This window comes from Nesoenas mayeri, assembly GCF_963082525.1.
Source record: "Nesoenas mayeri genome assembly, chromosome: 16".
NCBI classification, from domain to species: domain Eukaryota; kingdom Metazoa; phylum Chordata; class Aves; order Columbiformes; family Columbidae; genus Nesoenas; species Nesoenas mayeri.
In genome coordinates, this window is record NC_137562.1 from 10,834,873 (window position 1) to 10,850,338 (window position 15,466).

Below are 15,466 nucleotides of genomic sequence, written 5' to 3' on the forward strand. Positions count from 1 at the left end.
TTGTTTGATTTTTTACCTTCCTCAGAGCAATACCCACCAAGAACCACAAATCCAAAAGGAATTGTGAGGTGAGGGAGATGATAACTTTTGGGTGAAAGCTACTTGAAAAATGCTGTTCCTCACAGATCAGCAAAGCCATTGAAGTTTCTGGAATCCCATAGGATGTACAGCGTAGACTGGCTATTATTTTAGAAACTGTTCGCTCAGACATATACGAGGGAGCTGGGAGCAGCGCGATGTGGGACCTTTGCTGCACGACTCCAGGTCTCCCGAGCGCCAGTAACCAACGCCAGTCGCTGAGGCTGCCTGGGGACGGTGACACTTCCTGCTGCAATGGCACCACGGGCACCGCACCGCAATGCCAACAGCGGCGGCGGGGCTGCCTCACACCCGGGCTTGGCAGAAATGAAGCAGGGGCTGAATTTGATGCTGATTTCCCCCCTTGTGCCCGGAGCGGCTGCAGCAGACTGTCCCGAGGGGAGGGACGGGCGGGCGCGGGAAGCGGCTCTGCTGCCAGCTCTCCTGCTCCCAGCTCGGCCACAACTTCATTCTGCCAGTCTGTGTAACTGCAGATTGTCAAAGCTCTTTAAATTCACCTTGCAAAGGTACTGGAGGCTTTTGCTGCTGTCTGGTGAGCTTAAGCCAGCTCTCAGGCCCAGAGGACTGGGTATCACCGCTGTGAGTCTCACCACGAGCAGACTCAGAATTAAAAACTGCTCCTGATGTGCAAACTTGGAGTTGAATCTGGAAAGGATGTTGATGCAGGAGGTTTTCTCTAGACTGGGTTGGATGGGACCCGGGCCAGCATCACGCCAGTCTCCTGAGTGCATGTTTAAACGTGAACCTGCCACCGGCTCAGCTCCGTGGAACAGCCAGCGCCGCCCTGTGCGCTCAGGGCTGCGTGTTCACAGCAGGTGAGGGCTCTGGATGCTCCACGTAGCGCTTGTGCTATACAAGTGATAGACGTTTCTCAGATAATACCCTCAGGCCCATTTGCCTTGTCTAAGGCTCTTCTGAATGGTCTCGATTTATATTTTTTTTATCACTCGAAATCCACAGAAAGTCTAAGTGGTTATTCACACAGTGAAAACCTTCTGTTGACTAATGTTCTTAGAGGTTATAGATGTGCAGCTTTTTGGGGCACTGAATATGGGCATTGAAGGGTACTTGTACCAGGAAAAATGTAGCCTCTATGAGCTGCCGGAGCAACATCTTTGCGACGTGCCCAGCTCCTCAGCTCGAGCGCTGTGCTGTGCTGTGCCGTGCTGTCCCACGGCTGGCACCGCGGCTTTCCCAGCACAACGCTCCCTGTCTCCAGCACCAAAACACATTTAGGGACAGGACATATAATGAGATTTATCTGGTGCCTTTCCTGCCATCGGTGAAAGGCCTCCATCCATTTTGCTTTTTGGTCTCATAATTTCCCTCTGTAGCACTCCCCCAGCAATAGTACCTTTTCTCGGGTGAGTTTCACCAGGTACAACTGTGAAATAATTTCCAATATCTGGCTCGGAGGAGCCAGCACAGGTGAACTGCACTTGTACAACAGCAGCAACCCACCCACACAAACATCCTCAGCCCTTCGGCAATGCCCACAACAGCCCAGGAGCCTCATGCCAGCTCTGCAGGGACAGGGAGCAGCAGGAAAGCAAAAGCAAATGTGGGCAGCGCTGAGCAGCCTGCCCGGCCCCCGAGCGCCCCGAGTCCCCGTGGGCCGGTCTGACGCCTGGCGTCCCCTGCCTCATCCCGCAGCCTCAGCTGCATCACGGCTGCCAGGACGAATCTGTCCTGCGAGGCTGTCCGCCGCTCCGGAGCTGTGACAAGCTCCCACCATGCACGGCAAACTACAGCATTGATTTAGAGTGTACGTAACCCCTCCTGAGTGAACAGCCGAACTGGAGTCGGAGGCACCAGAACCTCCCCTGCAGACCCCACGGCTGCAGCAAGACCCAGCTGCATCGCCCCTTGTCACCAAGGCGCTGGCCACATCCCTGCGCCTGTCTCCATCTCACTCTGCATTTGTACGAGAAAGACTGTCTAAATGATGCTAAATGCTTAGGACAAGAGGGACACGAGATTATAATGAACTGCATCTTAACACCTTGTCACGAACAAATTCCCCACAGTTCTTAGCAAATCTGGGGAGAAGGGAGAGCCCTGAGCATCGAGTACTGGGTTTGGCCCGGTCTGCAGATAACGAGGTGTTTTACACCTTAGCGCACGTTATATGCATAAGGAAAGGGCAGATCTGGGCACTTTGGGCTGTATCCATTGTCTGTGCCGCAGCAGCACACAAAGATACCCTCCTCCTCAGTACAGCATAAGCACATTTTTTTTCCCAACTCCCTGACCTAAAGGACGCAGCATCCAGGCCGTACCTGAACAGGGCCGTCAGACAACAATGACCTACACTGCCAAACCTCATGTGTTTATCTGCGCAAGGTTTTTTTAATTGTATGTGTTAAATGTCCAGCATCTTTGGGACATTCATCTGGGAAAAAGAAATCCGAACAGTCTCTGTGCCAGACATCCGTCCGCACTGCTGTTCCTATTCCCAGTGCATTCTTTGAGAAGACCACCATCTGCTCTGACCACCACCTCAGGCAGATGCCCCCTTCTCAGTCCCAGCTCCCGAGCCACCCAAATCTGATTAGGCCTGTTCTGATGAGAGGCCTGGAGGAGGGCAAGGGAAAGTTACTCAGGAGAGAAAATAATAACCACATGTTAATTATGTTTTCGCTGTAGATGCGCAGAAAATACACAAACCAGCTTAGGATGCATAGACCAAAAGGAATAACTCTGCCGGGTTGCTGCTGGGGGGTTATTAATTTTTGCATCTGGGATTTTTTTTTCCAGAGGAGGAGTGGCCCCAGCCCTGTCAGGGGAAGGAAAGACCTGATCCCCGCTGCTGCCCTCTACGCGCTCTGTACCACCTCTCTCCCAGCTTTCACTCCCCGTCCCTTGGATTTCCTGTAGTGACCTGCAGATGCAGCACGGCAGCGGTCACCCCTGCCCCCCGCTGCACCCCGGCCACGCGTGTTCCGCCTGTCCCCGTGGCCCTGGGACAGTCCCGAGCACGGTGCTGCCCCGGCAGATGTGCTCCAGGAAGGACAAGCGCGCAGGACGAGCCGTATCAGGTTGCTGAGGAGTACAGCCAGGAGACAGCAACCCAAATGCTGCTCCAGAAGTATTTGGGAAAAGCAGCTGAACAGGCATTAAACCAGAATACACACTTAACTGTCAAGCAAAAGGCTCCTATCAGCTTCATGAATTATTTGACTGCATGCATGAGAGAAATGAAATACACCCACAAACCCAGCCCAAATCACTGAGGATGAGGAGAGCACTGAATTATCAGGAGCTGAAGAAAATTGCTATCAAGTTATCTCTAAATTTGAGAGCCACAAAATGCAGTAACTGCATCCATCTGAACAGCTCCATGAGATCCCAGCAGAAAGGGGCACAGTGGAGCTGGGGGGCCGGGACAGAGGGCCCAGGAGGCAACAACTTCTACAGACTCTGCGTTAGAGGATTTTGGGGAGCACAATGCTTGGTCTGCCCTACAGCCTGCATGGCTCTGTAAAGCTTCCCCAGCCCCAGCGTCCCGCAGGCTCTGGAAAATAAGCGGTATTGCCCCGTGGAAAATGCAGCTGTCCCCCGAGGGCATGCCTGCTTTTTGTTTGCTGGTTCACAGGAGTCGGGGTGGATCTCCTATCTGCAGCCTGCAGGGACTCTGCCAGGGAAGATGCGGGGGCCTAGACACGCTCCTCGCTGAAACTTCATCTGTGCAGAAGCCCTTTGGGAATACACGGGCTTGCGCCGGCCTCGTTGAGCTGCTGACCCTCGGGACTCCCTCCCGGACAAAGGGGAGGGGGCGTCTCGCTAGCAGCGGGGTCGAGGGAGTCTGGCTCAGCCTCTCTGGGGTACCATGACTCTGCAGCATTTGGAAGATCTGGGATAGAGTCGCCGACTGGATGGAGAGGACCCGGGGGAAGTGTGGTATCTGCCGAAGGGGGGACCACTGCTCATCTGCCCTCGGCTGGGGCTCCTGGGTGGGGGGGGAAGCGGGAAAGGAGGGCTGCAAAAAGGTCTCCAAAAAAAATTGCAAAGAATTTTTTTGGGGCATGGCATGGGGGAGGGGGGCTGCAAGGGGAGAAAGAAAGGCGCCTCTGAGCACCACGAAGGGAAAGGGAGAAATAATGACCCTTCCCCCTCCCCTCAATAATAAGGCAGACCAGATGGGAGGTAAATAGTGCGTTTAGAAGCATTTGCCACAGATGGGCTGCCCTCAATGGAAGCATCCTCCAGCCACATCAATGCTGGAGTCTGTGTGTGCACAGAAAACACTGCACCCTTTAGAGCAGCGGCAGCAGCAGCAGCAGCGGGGAGAGGAGGGGAGGGACGGAGGAAAAAAAATCCCTCCCGAAGCCCTTCTGTGCCCGCTGGCCCGAGGCAGCCCCCGGCGGGCCGGCCCTCCCCGGGCGGCGGGGACAGCGGGGCCGGGGGAGCCGCCGCGCCGGGCGCACCCTGCGCGTAGGGCCGGGGCCGCCAAAGTTGCGCGTTTCCCTCCGCGCCGGGGAGCGGAGCGCGCTCGGGACGGGAACAATGGGGCGGCGGGGCAGCCCCGGGCGGCGGCGGGGCGGGGAGGCAGCGGCAGGCAGGGAGCGGGCAGGGAGGGAGGCGGCCGGTGCGCCCCGCGCCGCCGGCCCTGCGGGGCTCCGAACAATGAGGCTCCGGCGGGGGAGTTTCCCGGGACGGCGGCCCGCGGCCAGGCGCGGGGCGGGGGGGGACTGCCCTAATCCGGGCTCTGCCGCTGCCCGCACCCCCCGGGGCACCGGCTGCAGCGGCCGCGCCGGGCGGGCAGCGCCGCGGGACGCCGGGAGCCGCAGCGGGCCGGGCTCGCTCCGCTCCGCTCGGCGGCCGGGCGGGCAGGGTGCGGCGGCGGGGGCGGGGGGTGCCGGCGCCCCCTCCGCGCCGCTCTGCCCTTGACTGCAGACCTGTCCCCGGCCGTGGGGCGGATGGGAAATGCCGGGTGAACGTGATCGGACGGGGCGGGGGGGGCGGCGGAGCCCGCACTGGGCGGCGGCGCGGCCCCCCCGCGGGGGCAGGTGCACGGCGGCGGACACGGGGCACCGCCGTCCCGACCCCCCCACCCCCCTCGCCGGCAGCGCCCGGGGACGGCGGCCACACCGGATGGGACAGGGACAGGGGGGGAAGAGGGGGCGGCGGAAGGTGCGAGGCTCCGAGCGGGCGCCTCTTCCCATCCGCATCCCGGGCGGGTCGGGGCGGCGGGGGCGCGGCGGGTGCCCCGGCAGCGGCGGGGGCTGCGGGAGCGGCCGGGCCCGGCGTCGCGCCCCGCATGGGGCATGCGCGCTCCCGGCGGCCGGCGGCGCGGCGGGGCTGGGCCGCCCGGTGCTGATGGGACAGGGCCGGCGCGCCGGTGGCGGGGACAGGGGCCCCGGGGGTGCCCGCCCCCGCCCCGGGCAATCACCCCCCCTCCACCCGCACCCCCGGGGTGGACAGACAAACACGGACAGGCAGGCAGACAGACAGACACAGAGCCCCCGGGGCACGGAGCGCACTAACCGTTCCCGTTTTCACCGGCACATATACCACCACTTGACCCATCTTCGTCGCCTCCCTGGTGCCGTTTCCCAGGCGGAAGCCCTTGGACCGGACCCAGAACTGGAACTTGCCTTTCTCCCCCCCGCCGGAGCCGCCGCCGGAGCCGGATCCCCCCTGCAGCACCTCGGCGATGCGCTGGTACTTGCTCCGGGTCACCGTCTTGGTTTTGGCCGAGTCCCCGTAGGTGCGCAGGCACCAGTCCCGGAACTGCCGCCCCAGCTCGCTGTCCCCGGGGCGGCTCCCCCGCAGTAGCAGCGGCGGCTTCGGCATCGCCCGGCCGGCGGCGGCGGCGGCAGCAGCAGCGGTGGCGGCGGGCGCCCGGCCCCGCGCCCTGTCCCGGAGCGGGCGGAGGGGCAGCCGGGGCGGCGCGGCGAGCTCGGCCGGCGCTGGCGCGGCGCGGCCCGGGACGGGCTGCGGGGGCGACGGCAAGGATGGAGCGGGGAGAGGTGGGGCAGGGGGAGCGCCGGGGCTCGGACAGGGACCCGGCGAGCCGGGCGGAGGGAGGCACCGGCGGCGCCAGCAGCAGCAGCAGCCGCTCCTGTCACAGGATCACAGGCGGCTCCGGCTCGTCCCCCTCCCTCCCTCCGCCCGCCCGCCTGCCCGTCCCTGCCTCCTCCGCCCCCCTCCGGCCGCCTCCTCCTCTCAGCGGGATCCCACCTGTTAGAGCGACCGCGCCGCCGCCGCCGCCGGGCCCCCCCCTCCCCCGGCCGGCCCGCCCCGGGGCCGCTGCTCCCCCCGCCCCGGCCCTCGTGCTCCGCGCCGGCCGCCCACCGCTCCCCGCAGCGCCGCCGATGGGATGCGCTCCCCCGGTTCCACCGCCCCCTCCCGCCCCCCCTCCGCTCCCTGGCCCGTCCGGGCCGGGGAGCGGAGGGGGGGCGGGAGGGGGCGGTGGAACCGGGGGGATGTTGGGGGTCGCGGGTCCAGGTGCTGGTCCCAGACAAAGGGCCGGCGGGGCGCGGGCGCACGTGTGCGGCGGGACGGGCCGGCGGGGGCGGAGGCGGCACCTGCCGAGCCGCCGCAGAGCCGGGGAGGAGCCGCGGGGGCAGCGGGAGCGGTTGGGGTTCGCCACCCGCCGGAACGGCCTGGAACGGGCGGGACGGAGCCGCTATGGCCGGGGATCGCCCCGCAGCGCCTGCCCGGAGCGGCTGCGGCTTGTCCCGCCGGATCGGGAGAGCCGCACCCCGGCCCCGGGGCAGCCCCGGAACGGGAGACAAAGGCCGGACCCTGGCCCCGCTGCCTCGCTCCGCTCCCCCCGCAGCCGCCTCCGCCCGCCGCGCCTGGGCAGGAGCCGGGAGAGCATCTTCCGTGCGCGGCGGGGGGGCTGCGGCCGGGCAGCTGTCCTGCGGCGGGACCCAGCCCCGCCACGGCGGGGCGCGGGGAGGCCGGGCCACGGTCCCGCTCCGGCGGCTCCGAGGGGTCTCTGGTGGTGGGCGGTCACAGCTGGCCCGGGGGGCGGCATGGAGCCGCCCGTCCCAGCCGGCAGCTGGGGCTCAGTGCCTCCCCGGCGGTCACACGCGTGTACCGCGTGTCTGGTGGTGCCACGCGTGTGCTTTCTGTGCACCACTGCCACATATGTGCCCCATGGCCACCCGACAGTGCCACACGTGTTTTCTTGCTACATCCCTTAATGCCACATGTGTGCTCCTAGGCTGTCCATCAGTGCCACGCATGTGCTCTCAGCCTGTCCATCGATGCCATGCGTGTGCTCCCTGCCCATCAGTGCCATGTGTGCTCCCCGCCTGTCCATCGATGCCATGTGTGTACTCCCAGTCTGCCCCTCAGTGCCCCATGTGCTCTGTGCCCCCCAGTAGTGCCACGGGTGTGCTCCTGGTCTCTCCGTGAGTGCCACGCCTGCTCCCTGTCTGTCATCAATGCCACACATGTGGTCCCAGTCTGTCTGTTGGTGCCATGTGTGTGCTCCTGGCCTGTCCGTTGGTGCCACACATGTGGTCCCAGTCTGCCCAGCAGTGCCACATGTGCTTCATGCCCACCTGGCAGTGCCACGCACCTGCTCTGTGCCCATGGGGGGCACATCAGTGGTGCATCCTGAGGGCTGTCTGCGTTGCCAGCAGTGGTAGTGCCGGTGTGAGGATGCAGGAGCGGGAACTGGAAGCCTGCGGGAACCTGGAAGAGGAATTTGATGTGTCAGGGAGTTGTCCGAGCCTGGTGCTGGAGGTGCGGGGTGCCATGGTAGTGCAGCCAGTCAGTGCTCAGGTGGCCGTGGTGCCACATGCCCATGGCTGGCAGCAGAGGGGAAAGGGAAGGCATTTCACCTGCCAAAGGGCAGTTTTCTTCATGGCCCCTCGCCCTGTGCCACCTGCCCTGGGCCTGTCTGACAGATCCCTGAGGTGGGAACTGAATGCTGCAGGAGCTGAGCCATGGGCCAGCCATGCCAGAGGGGACACGGTGGAAACGAGATGTCCATGGCACTGGAGCATTGAAATTAATTATTGAAATATGCCATTGTAAATCATGTTGACCTTCTGTACCCCACTGGATGTCTGGACACCTCTCAAAAAGTTCCCAGTGTCACCATCCCATTTGCCCTGGGCCCAACATGACACTGTTGGAGCAGGACTTGTGGAGCACGCAAGGTCTTCCTGGTTTTCTGCCACATAATACAGGGTGCCTACAGGACCTTGCTAGTGCAGTGCAGTATTTTTGCTGACCACTAAAAATAAGATGGACATCCTTTCAAGCCTCAGTCAGCCATGGAAGCACAGCTTTCTCAGGGGAGTGCTGCAAGAAGCCATTGGGGGGATGGAAATGGCAGAAAACATAAGGATATTCTGCACAGCTGGGGCTTGGTGGGCAACATTCTCACATCCTGCAGATGAAGTCAGGCTCATCTCTTAGCCTGCTACAGCACAAAGTCTTCCCCTACATCGGCCCACCCATCTGAGGCTGTGGTAGGAGATCTTGTGTCCATTGAACCCAGATATTTTCACATGAACAGCACCAGTTTGGATTTTAACACTGCCAAATCACGATGACCATCAAATGTTAGCTCCATCAGCACAAAGCAGAGTGATGAGCCTTATATTAGTGATCAGTTGACACCCCTCCTTGGCATGAGCGACACTTTGCAGAGCAAGGCACCAGCTGAAGGGCCCGGGTCTGTCTGAGCAGAGAGAGGGGAGGCTGAGTGTTCAGATCAGTGGTTTAGGTCCCAATCCAGCACAGATTCAACAAGGGTTTAACTTGCGCTGCATGGGCAATCTCATGGTATGCCAGATTATAATGCATGATGTTGAGGCCACTCTTGTCCCTAAAGATAGGGGGAAAATTTAAAGAAGTGGAAATGTTTGGTGGTACTGGACCTCAAACCATCAGTTCTGGATGACAAATCTGGGTGCTGTTCAGCACCGGGTATCTGCTGCATGTTTTTATAGATGAGCATGTGATAACTCCAGGTTCATTGCTATTTATACTATGTAAATAAAACTTGATCTTATTAACTTCCAACAAATATAAAGTAGACGTTATTTCTCTCTGTACCATTTTTTTGTGGTAAGGGTACCTTAAGATAAGAGAGGTAGGCAGAGGGCAATGGGGTGAACCGAACCCATCCATGGACATAGCCTGGTACCTGGCAGCGCAGAGTGAGCCCTAGAGTTCACAACCATCACTGCTGGGAGTGGGGAATGCAGAGAAATGTCGAGGTTCTTGTGGGATGACTAAGGATCAGTGTCTGGCTCGTGTAGCTCCAGGGGTCCAGAGCCAGCCAGCCAGTGTCACCTGGTGTCCCCGCTGCTCTGGTCAATGCGCAATGGTGAGAAGCCTCAGAAACTATTCATCCTGGTGCTGAAAGATCTGTGGTGGAGGGAGACACATCGCTCACTGGAGCTGCCTTATCATCCCATCAAACCAAGGAGACTCACGCGTCTCACTGACTGTGTCTTGGGACTTCACCTGCCCGAGGCTGGATGGGAGAGCTGGAATCCACCAATACGAGAGCGGGGATCCATCAATGGGAGAGCAGGAATCCACTGATGGGAGAATGGGAATCCACTGATGGGAGAACAGGGATCCACTGCTGGGAGAGCTGGGATCTACCAGCAGTGCATCAAGGAAAAGGAGCAGGATCCCAGGCTGTGTCGGGAGAGCCATCCCAAGAGAGGCACAGAGAAGCGCGGGGCTCGGGTGAAGCTGCTGCCAGCGTCTCATTGGCCATACAGAGAGAGTTTGGCCTGAAACAAGTGCGGAGGGAGTTCACTGGAGGGTCGGGAGGAAGGAGAGTGTCCCACAGGGGTGACCCGACCCACTGACCTCAGCAAAGCCAGTGTGGAGAGAAGATGCATTTGTGGACAGTCTGGAGAGACAGCAGGGAGGGACACGGACTGAACCCCACCTTGGCACAAGAACGAGTGGGAATAAACAGGCGATGTATAAATCCATGGTTGGAATGAGGAGGTGCCAACCAAGCGTTGGAGCTGTCAGTCACCACAGGAGAGATCTCGGAGGAGAACCAGGGGGAGGACGTGGCTGCTGTGGAGATGGAGCTCGGTTGGGTTATGAGTGACACGGCCCAGCAGTGGGGACTGGGCACTGCCTGAGGTCCCTGTCCCCAAAATGAGAAATCAGTTTTAATTCTCCTGTAGTTTTTGCTAACTCTGAACCTAAACAATGAGATTTTTCCAAGTAGAATTATTCTTGACTTTAATGAAAACTTAATTTAGATCCAGGTCAGATAATAAGTCAAAGCAGCTAAGAGTAGTCAGCAAAGAGCATGAATTCCTTCTGGAGCCTATTGGATTTCTGTCCATGTCACAGCACCAAACCATTATTTGGTGTGGCTTTCGCTCAGGAGAGGCCTGGGACTGACACGAGCAGAAGAGCTGGAGTTACGGATTCAATGGGGATTTGTGGAAATAACAGACACTTTTGCCACTTTCTCATTCTGTCTCCAGCATGGCTTCAGGGGGCTGCAAGTCAAACCACGGGAAGGCTCCGTTGCTGTGCAGAGACCTGAGTGCTGCGGTGGGACTGGAATGCCCCGCGGTGCCGGGGCTGGGGGGAGCTGCGGGTCAGGGCTGAGCGTGGGGACGGCTGGTGGCACCTGCCCACGTCCTCTGGGACTGCACGTGATGCCACATCTCCCTCAGCTCCAAGATCAGAAAATTTACCCTTCTCTGCTTTTTTTTCCTTCAGGAGAAAGAAGAAAAACCCTGAACAGGAGACCCCAGGTTTGCAGGCTGGGCTGTGTGACGTGGGACAAGCTGTCACCAAGGCAGAGGAGACGGGATGTGCTCTGCAAGCTGGAGCTCTGGTTATGTGTGTGGCAGAGGACAAGGAGGGAAGTAATGTGAACCAAAAATAGTCTGACAGTTTGGGAAGTGAAACTGTGTTCCTGTGACCGCTGACTTGTGTGTGTGCCGGGCAGTGGGTTGTCTTGCTCCCCAGCCCAGAGCAGCGGGTTATCTCCCTTCCCCCAGGTGTGACACATCCCTGCAGCACATCTGCTGGGACTGTACCCCCGTCCCACTGTCCCCCTTATCCCACTCTTCCCCCATCCCATCAAGCTCCTTTGAAACCCTTGCCACAGTTGTGCTCCAGCAGCATCTGCAGCTGCAAACATCTGGACAGGGCTTTCCTGTGAGCCCGTTTACGCTGCTCAGAGGTTGGGGAAATGCTCTGGGCTCTGAGGAATCCCTGCTGCCCCTGCGACACCTCTGGGCACAGCTGGCTCGGGGGGGAGAGCGGGTCCTTACCAGGGCGGGCAGATCCCGTCCTTTCAGAAGGGAACTGTGAGGTGAGGTCTGACCTTTAGCTTAAAACATTTAAATGCAAGTGCCCAAAGGCATCGCTGGCTGGTGGGGAAGGGCAAAGGCAGCAGAGCCCTCGTGCCTGGGGAGGGCTGTCTGTGCACTGGGACAGCCAGGACAAACTGGGTTAAATTTTTGGTGTGCTGGTAGGCACGAGGGCCCTTGTGACCGTATTTTGGGTGGGATTTAGTGGACTCAGGCTGAATCCTGGAAACCCACGCAGCAGTGGGATAATGAAATATCAGCTGGTTTTCAGGCTGGCCATATCCCACCTCCTAATACTCCAAATGCTTTGACACAGCTGTTAATCAGCAGTAGATGCCCATCCCTGTGGCTCATCTGTCCCTGTCCCTGCCCGGCTGGGCGCCCAGCATGCTCTGTGCTGCGGGGTGCTACCCGCAGAGATCCTGCTGCTCGTGGCCTCCCTGGGCAGGTTCCCCATGCCATGGGTCTCCAAGGGCTCGTTACCAGCAGAGCCACAGAGTCTCCCTGCAGCATCTCCCTGGGAGGCGCTGAGCACCAGCGGGCTCGTTACCCGTAACGGGCCGAGGGGCGCTGGGGCAGAGCCCAGCCCCAGCCTGCGGGACACTGCTGCTGTCGTTCAGCTCGTGTGTCCGACGGCAGCTGAGCGAGCACTGGGGCAATTTCTGTTGATTTTATTTGCGAGATGTGTGGTTGTTTTTCGCCCAATTTCCTAGAATTTCCCTAGTGATGTTGAAGTCTGGTCTGGTCCCAAAATAAGGCAGATTCTGTGTCGTCCTGGGGCTGAACGGGTTAATTTTTGTGCTTCTCTCCCCAGCTCGCTGTGGACTCTGGCTGGGACAGAACATCTGTCTGTTGCTATGGCTGCGGTACACTTGAAGGGGATGACTGGATAATTATTGCAAACATCCATCCTGCCTGATGTGCTCCCCGACCCTCCCTGCCCAAACGCTGGGAGAGCAGCGGCCGTTCGGGGCACAACTTCAGTCACAGGGATCCCACCTGGGGATGGTGCATTGGCAACACCTTTTCATTTGCATAATTAATGAGGCCGAGGCTGCAGGGCTCCTGGGAAATCCCACGCAGAGCAGCAGCGATGAAATGGCACGAAGGGCTCCAGCCTTCTCCCGGGCTCGTTAGAGCTCTGCTCGCTGATAACACCCCGCCTTGGCGCTACAGGGGAGTTGTTCTCCCGTTAATTTACCACCCACTTCTATCTGAACAGCTTGCTCTGGGCCCAATCCTGCGATACCTCCTGCCAGGCGCAGGCCCCAGACCTGTCTGTGGATGAGCAGGATGTGGCTGGTGCAATGCTGGGGCATCCCAGCGTGCAAACCCCGTCACCTGCAGGGCCGTCACAAGGTCATGGCATGGACCCAGGGCTTTTCCGGCTTCTCGCCCCCAGGTCAGCTGCTGCCGGCAGCGCTGCCAGAACTCCTGCCTGTGCTGCTGCCACCTGCACCTCGGTGCCTCGCTGGATCGAGCTGTGCAGGCTGCTCACCCCTCCAGTGCCCGGGTGTGTGCAGCCGCGGTGCCAGCGCCGTGACCGGCCGGTACAACCCCAGGTAGGGGCACTGTGGGGGAAAGTTGGGCGGCTGCTCCGAAGGGTGACGCTTCCCGCAGCCTTGGCCTCACCTTGCAGCTGCACGTGTTTCCCCAGCAGTGCCCATCTCTGGGGACACAGTGTGTGCTCACCCCGTACCTCCTGCAGCTCCTTCCTCTGCTCGCAGGAGTCAGCCTGTGCCACCGCCGCCTGTCCCACCCCCGTCTGCCCGCAGCAGCCACAGCCCCTTTGTTCCCAGTGTTGTTGCTCTTCCTTTGCCAACTGGTGTTGAACCCTGCCCTGGATCTAACCCTGGGGGTGTTCAAAAATCCAGATCCAGCCCTGCATGCATGCTGTCGGTTATCCTTGTTTCAACCAATGCCCACCTCTAAAAAGAGAAAAAAATAATGCAGAAGTTCCCCTTCTGACCAGACACTGCTGTACTCTGCTTAACTATGAATATCAATGCACCAATTGTACATTTTTTCTGCTTATCAACACATAGGTTAAGAAATCCAAGTGGAGCTGGGACCACGATGAGCACAGACCTCTGCATCGCAGGCAGGACCCTCTGCTGGGGCAGAAGCCCAGGTCAGCTGTGCAGGACAAGGCTGCCCCTCACTTTTCCCATTATCTGTAAGACTAGCAATAAATAAGATTTTCATACAGCACATCTGCAGAGCTGATGCACTCCCACAAGTGCTGGTGGGAGCAGAGCGGTCCCGAGCCTGTGCTGGAGGTGGGTGGCAGGTGGGGGCTGGGCTGGGTGATGGGACTGTCCGGCAGACACAGCTGCCTCTTTAAATGAGGAAGGAGGATGGCACAGAGACCTGAGAGCTGTGGGCTGCTCCCAGGTCCTGTTTGATCCTTATCATCCCTACATTTTTGTGTATGATTCAATAAACTCCTTTGCTTGCACAACTGACTTGATCTCATGGCATGACTCAGGTGCAAATGATCTATTCACATTAGCGAGTGATAGAGTTGAGCCCCATGGCTACAAAACCTTCAAGAGATTTTCATTTTGATTTGGTCGGCCTGGAGGACAGAAACAAGGCTTCTCTCTCCCTAGGGTGCTACAAATGGGCCCCCAGGCTGGCGTCTGCTGGAGTCTGGGGGTTCCTGGAGCCCCTTTTCCCTCAGGAGCTCATCACATCCAGCCCCCAAGGAAGCTCTGGGACTCACCTGAGGTGAGCTGGGTGCTCGAGGGGTGCACATCTGCTCCATGGATCTGGCTGTGGGGAACTGTGGGTGCTCAGCACCTCTGAAAGCCCAGCCCTTGGGGTGCCCAGCCTGCTGGGAGGTATCTGGCTTCTGGGTGCCTGTGTTTGGAGGTGACTTGCCTGAAAACACATGGAGCGTCCATGAGCTCCAGGTCTTTGGGCACATGTCCAGGCTGGATTGCTGTAGCAGGCAGAAAGACAAGGCCACTTTCTGCTCACAGGAGGGTCCCATGTCTGCAGTGTCCTGGAGCTGTGGGGAAGCTTCTCCTCCAGCCCCAGGTCTGCGGGGACTCCAGGGGACATACTGTCTGCAGCTCCCACTCCGCTGTGTAACTCTGGGGGAAGGGTAGAGGACATGTGCTGTCCTGTGGCAGGGTGCAGGGTGTCACCTCCAGCCAGTGCCCCAGTGCTGGTCCAGTGGTGACTCCCATGTCCCTAGCCCAGCCCTTATGGGAAGAAGGGCTCTTGGGGACAGCTTTGGTTTCCTTGCTCCCCAGGTTTGCAGGCAGGGAGGAGGCGAGTGAGTCACTGCAAAGCCACGGCTGAAATGCGGAGCCATGCCCGGCAGCCTGGGGAGCGGGGCAGCAGGAGCGGGTGCAGTGCTCCCCAAGCCCGGGAGCTCGAGGTGGGGGCTGGTGTGGGGAGGCAGCCTCGCCATCTCCCTACCTCCTGGGCTTGTCCCATTTCCAGCGTGTCTTGGCACCATATGGCGCTTGCTTTATTTGTTCTGCTGTGACTTGGGAAGGAGGGCAGTGTCTCATTGTCTGGCAGAGGAGGTGGGACGCAGGCACAGGAACATGCCCGTGTCCCGCGGGATCGCCGCCTGCGCCAGGCGCTCTGCACCTCGCTGCTCGGTGTCCTGGGCCCTGCGCAGCCCCTTGCTCTGGGGGGGCTTCCCCGGGGAGCCGCTGCGGGGAATTCACCCACGCGCGTGGTCCCGGCGCAGAACCCGCACGGCGTGTGCGGGAGCGTCCCGGTGCGGGGCACGACCGACCCGCCACGGGGCTCTGCCTGGTGGGAGGAGAACGTGGCAGCGCCGTGACTGACTCATCAGAGCACAGGCAGCAATTCTGCGACAGCGATGCCGGGCTTGCCCAGCACCAAAAAGTGACAGCACGCTCCACCCACCCGGGCTTGCGGGGAGCAGCAGCCTTGTCCGCATGCCCGCTGTCTCGGGGAGCCGCTAACCCGCGCGCATCTCCGCGTCCTGCTCTACGGCATCCCAAATCTCAGCCCACAGCCTCTCCTGCCGCCCCCGCGCTCCCTCCGGCCCTGCCTTTCCCTTCCCTTCCCTGTGCTGCTCAGGGCTCAGCTCGCCCCCACCGAGC

General features: G+C 60.2%; 1 protein-coding gene across 1 annotated transcript in view; it reads right to left on the reverse strand.

Annotated features, from left to right (window-relative positions):
• The window catches only part of NOL4L (nucleolar protein 4 like), a gene marked incomplete at both ends in the record, with an annotated part of 55,692 nt that extends 49,797 nt beyond the window's left edge, over positions 1 to 5,895 (reverse strand). The window contains one exon of the mRNA XM_080354531.1: positions 5,587 to 5,895. Within this exon, the coding sequence (XP_080210657.1) occupies positions 5,587 to 5,895 (309 nt within the window). The remainder of the gene's footprint in view (positions 1 to 5,586) is intronic.
• Between the last annotated feature and the right edge of the window lie 9,571 nt (positions 5,896 to 15,466).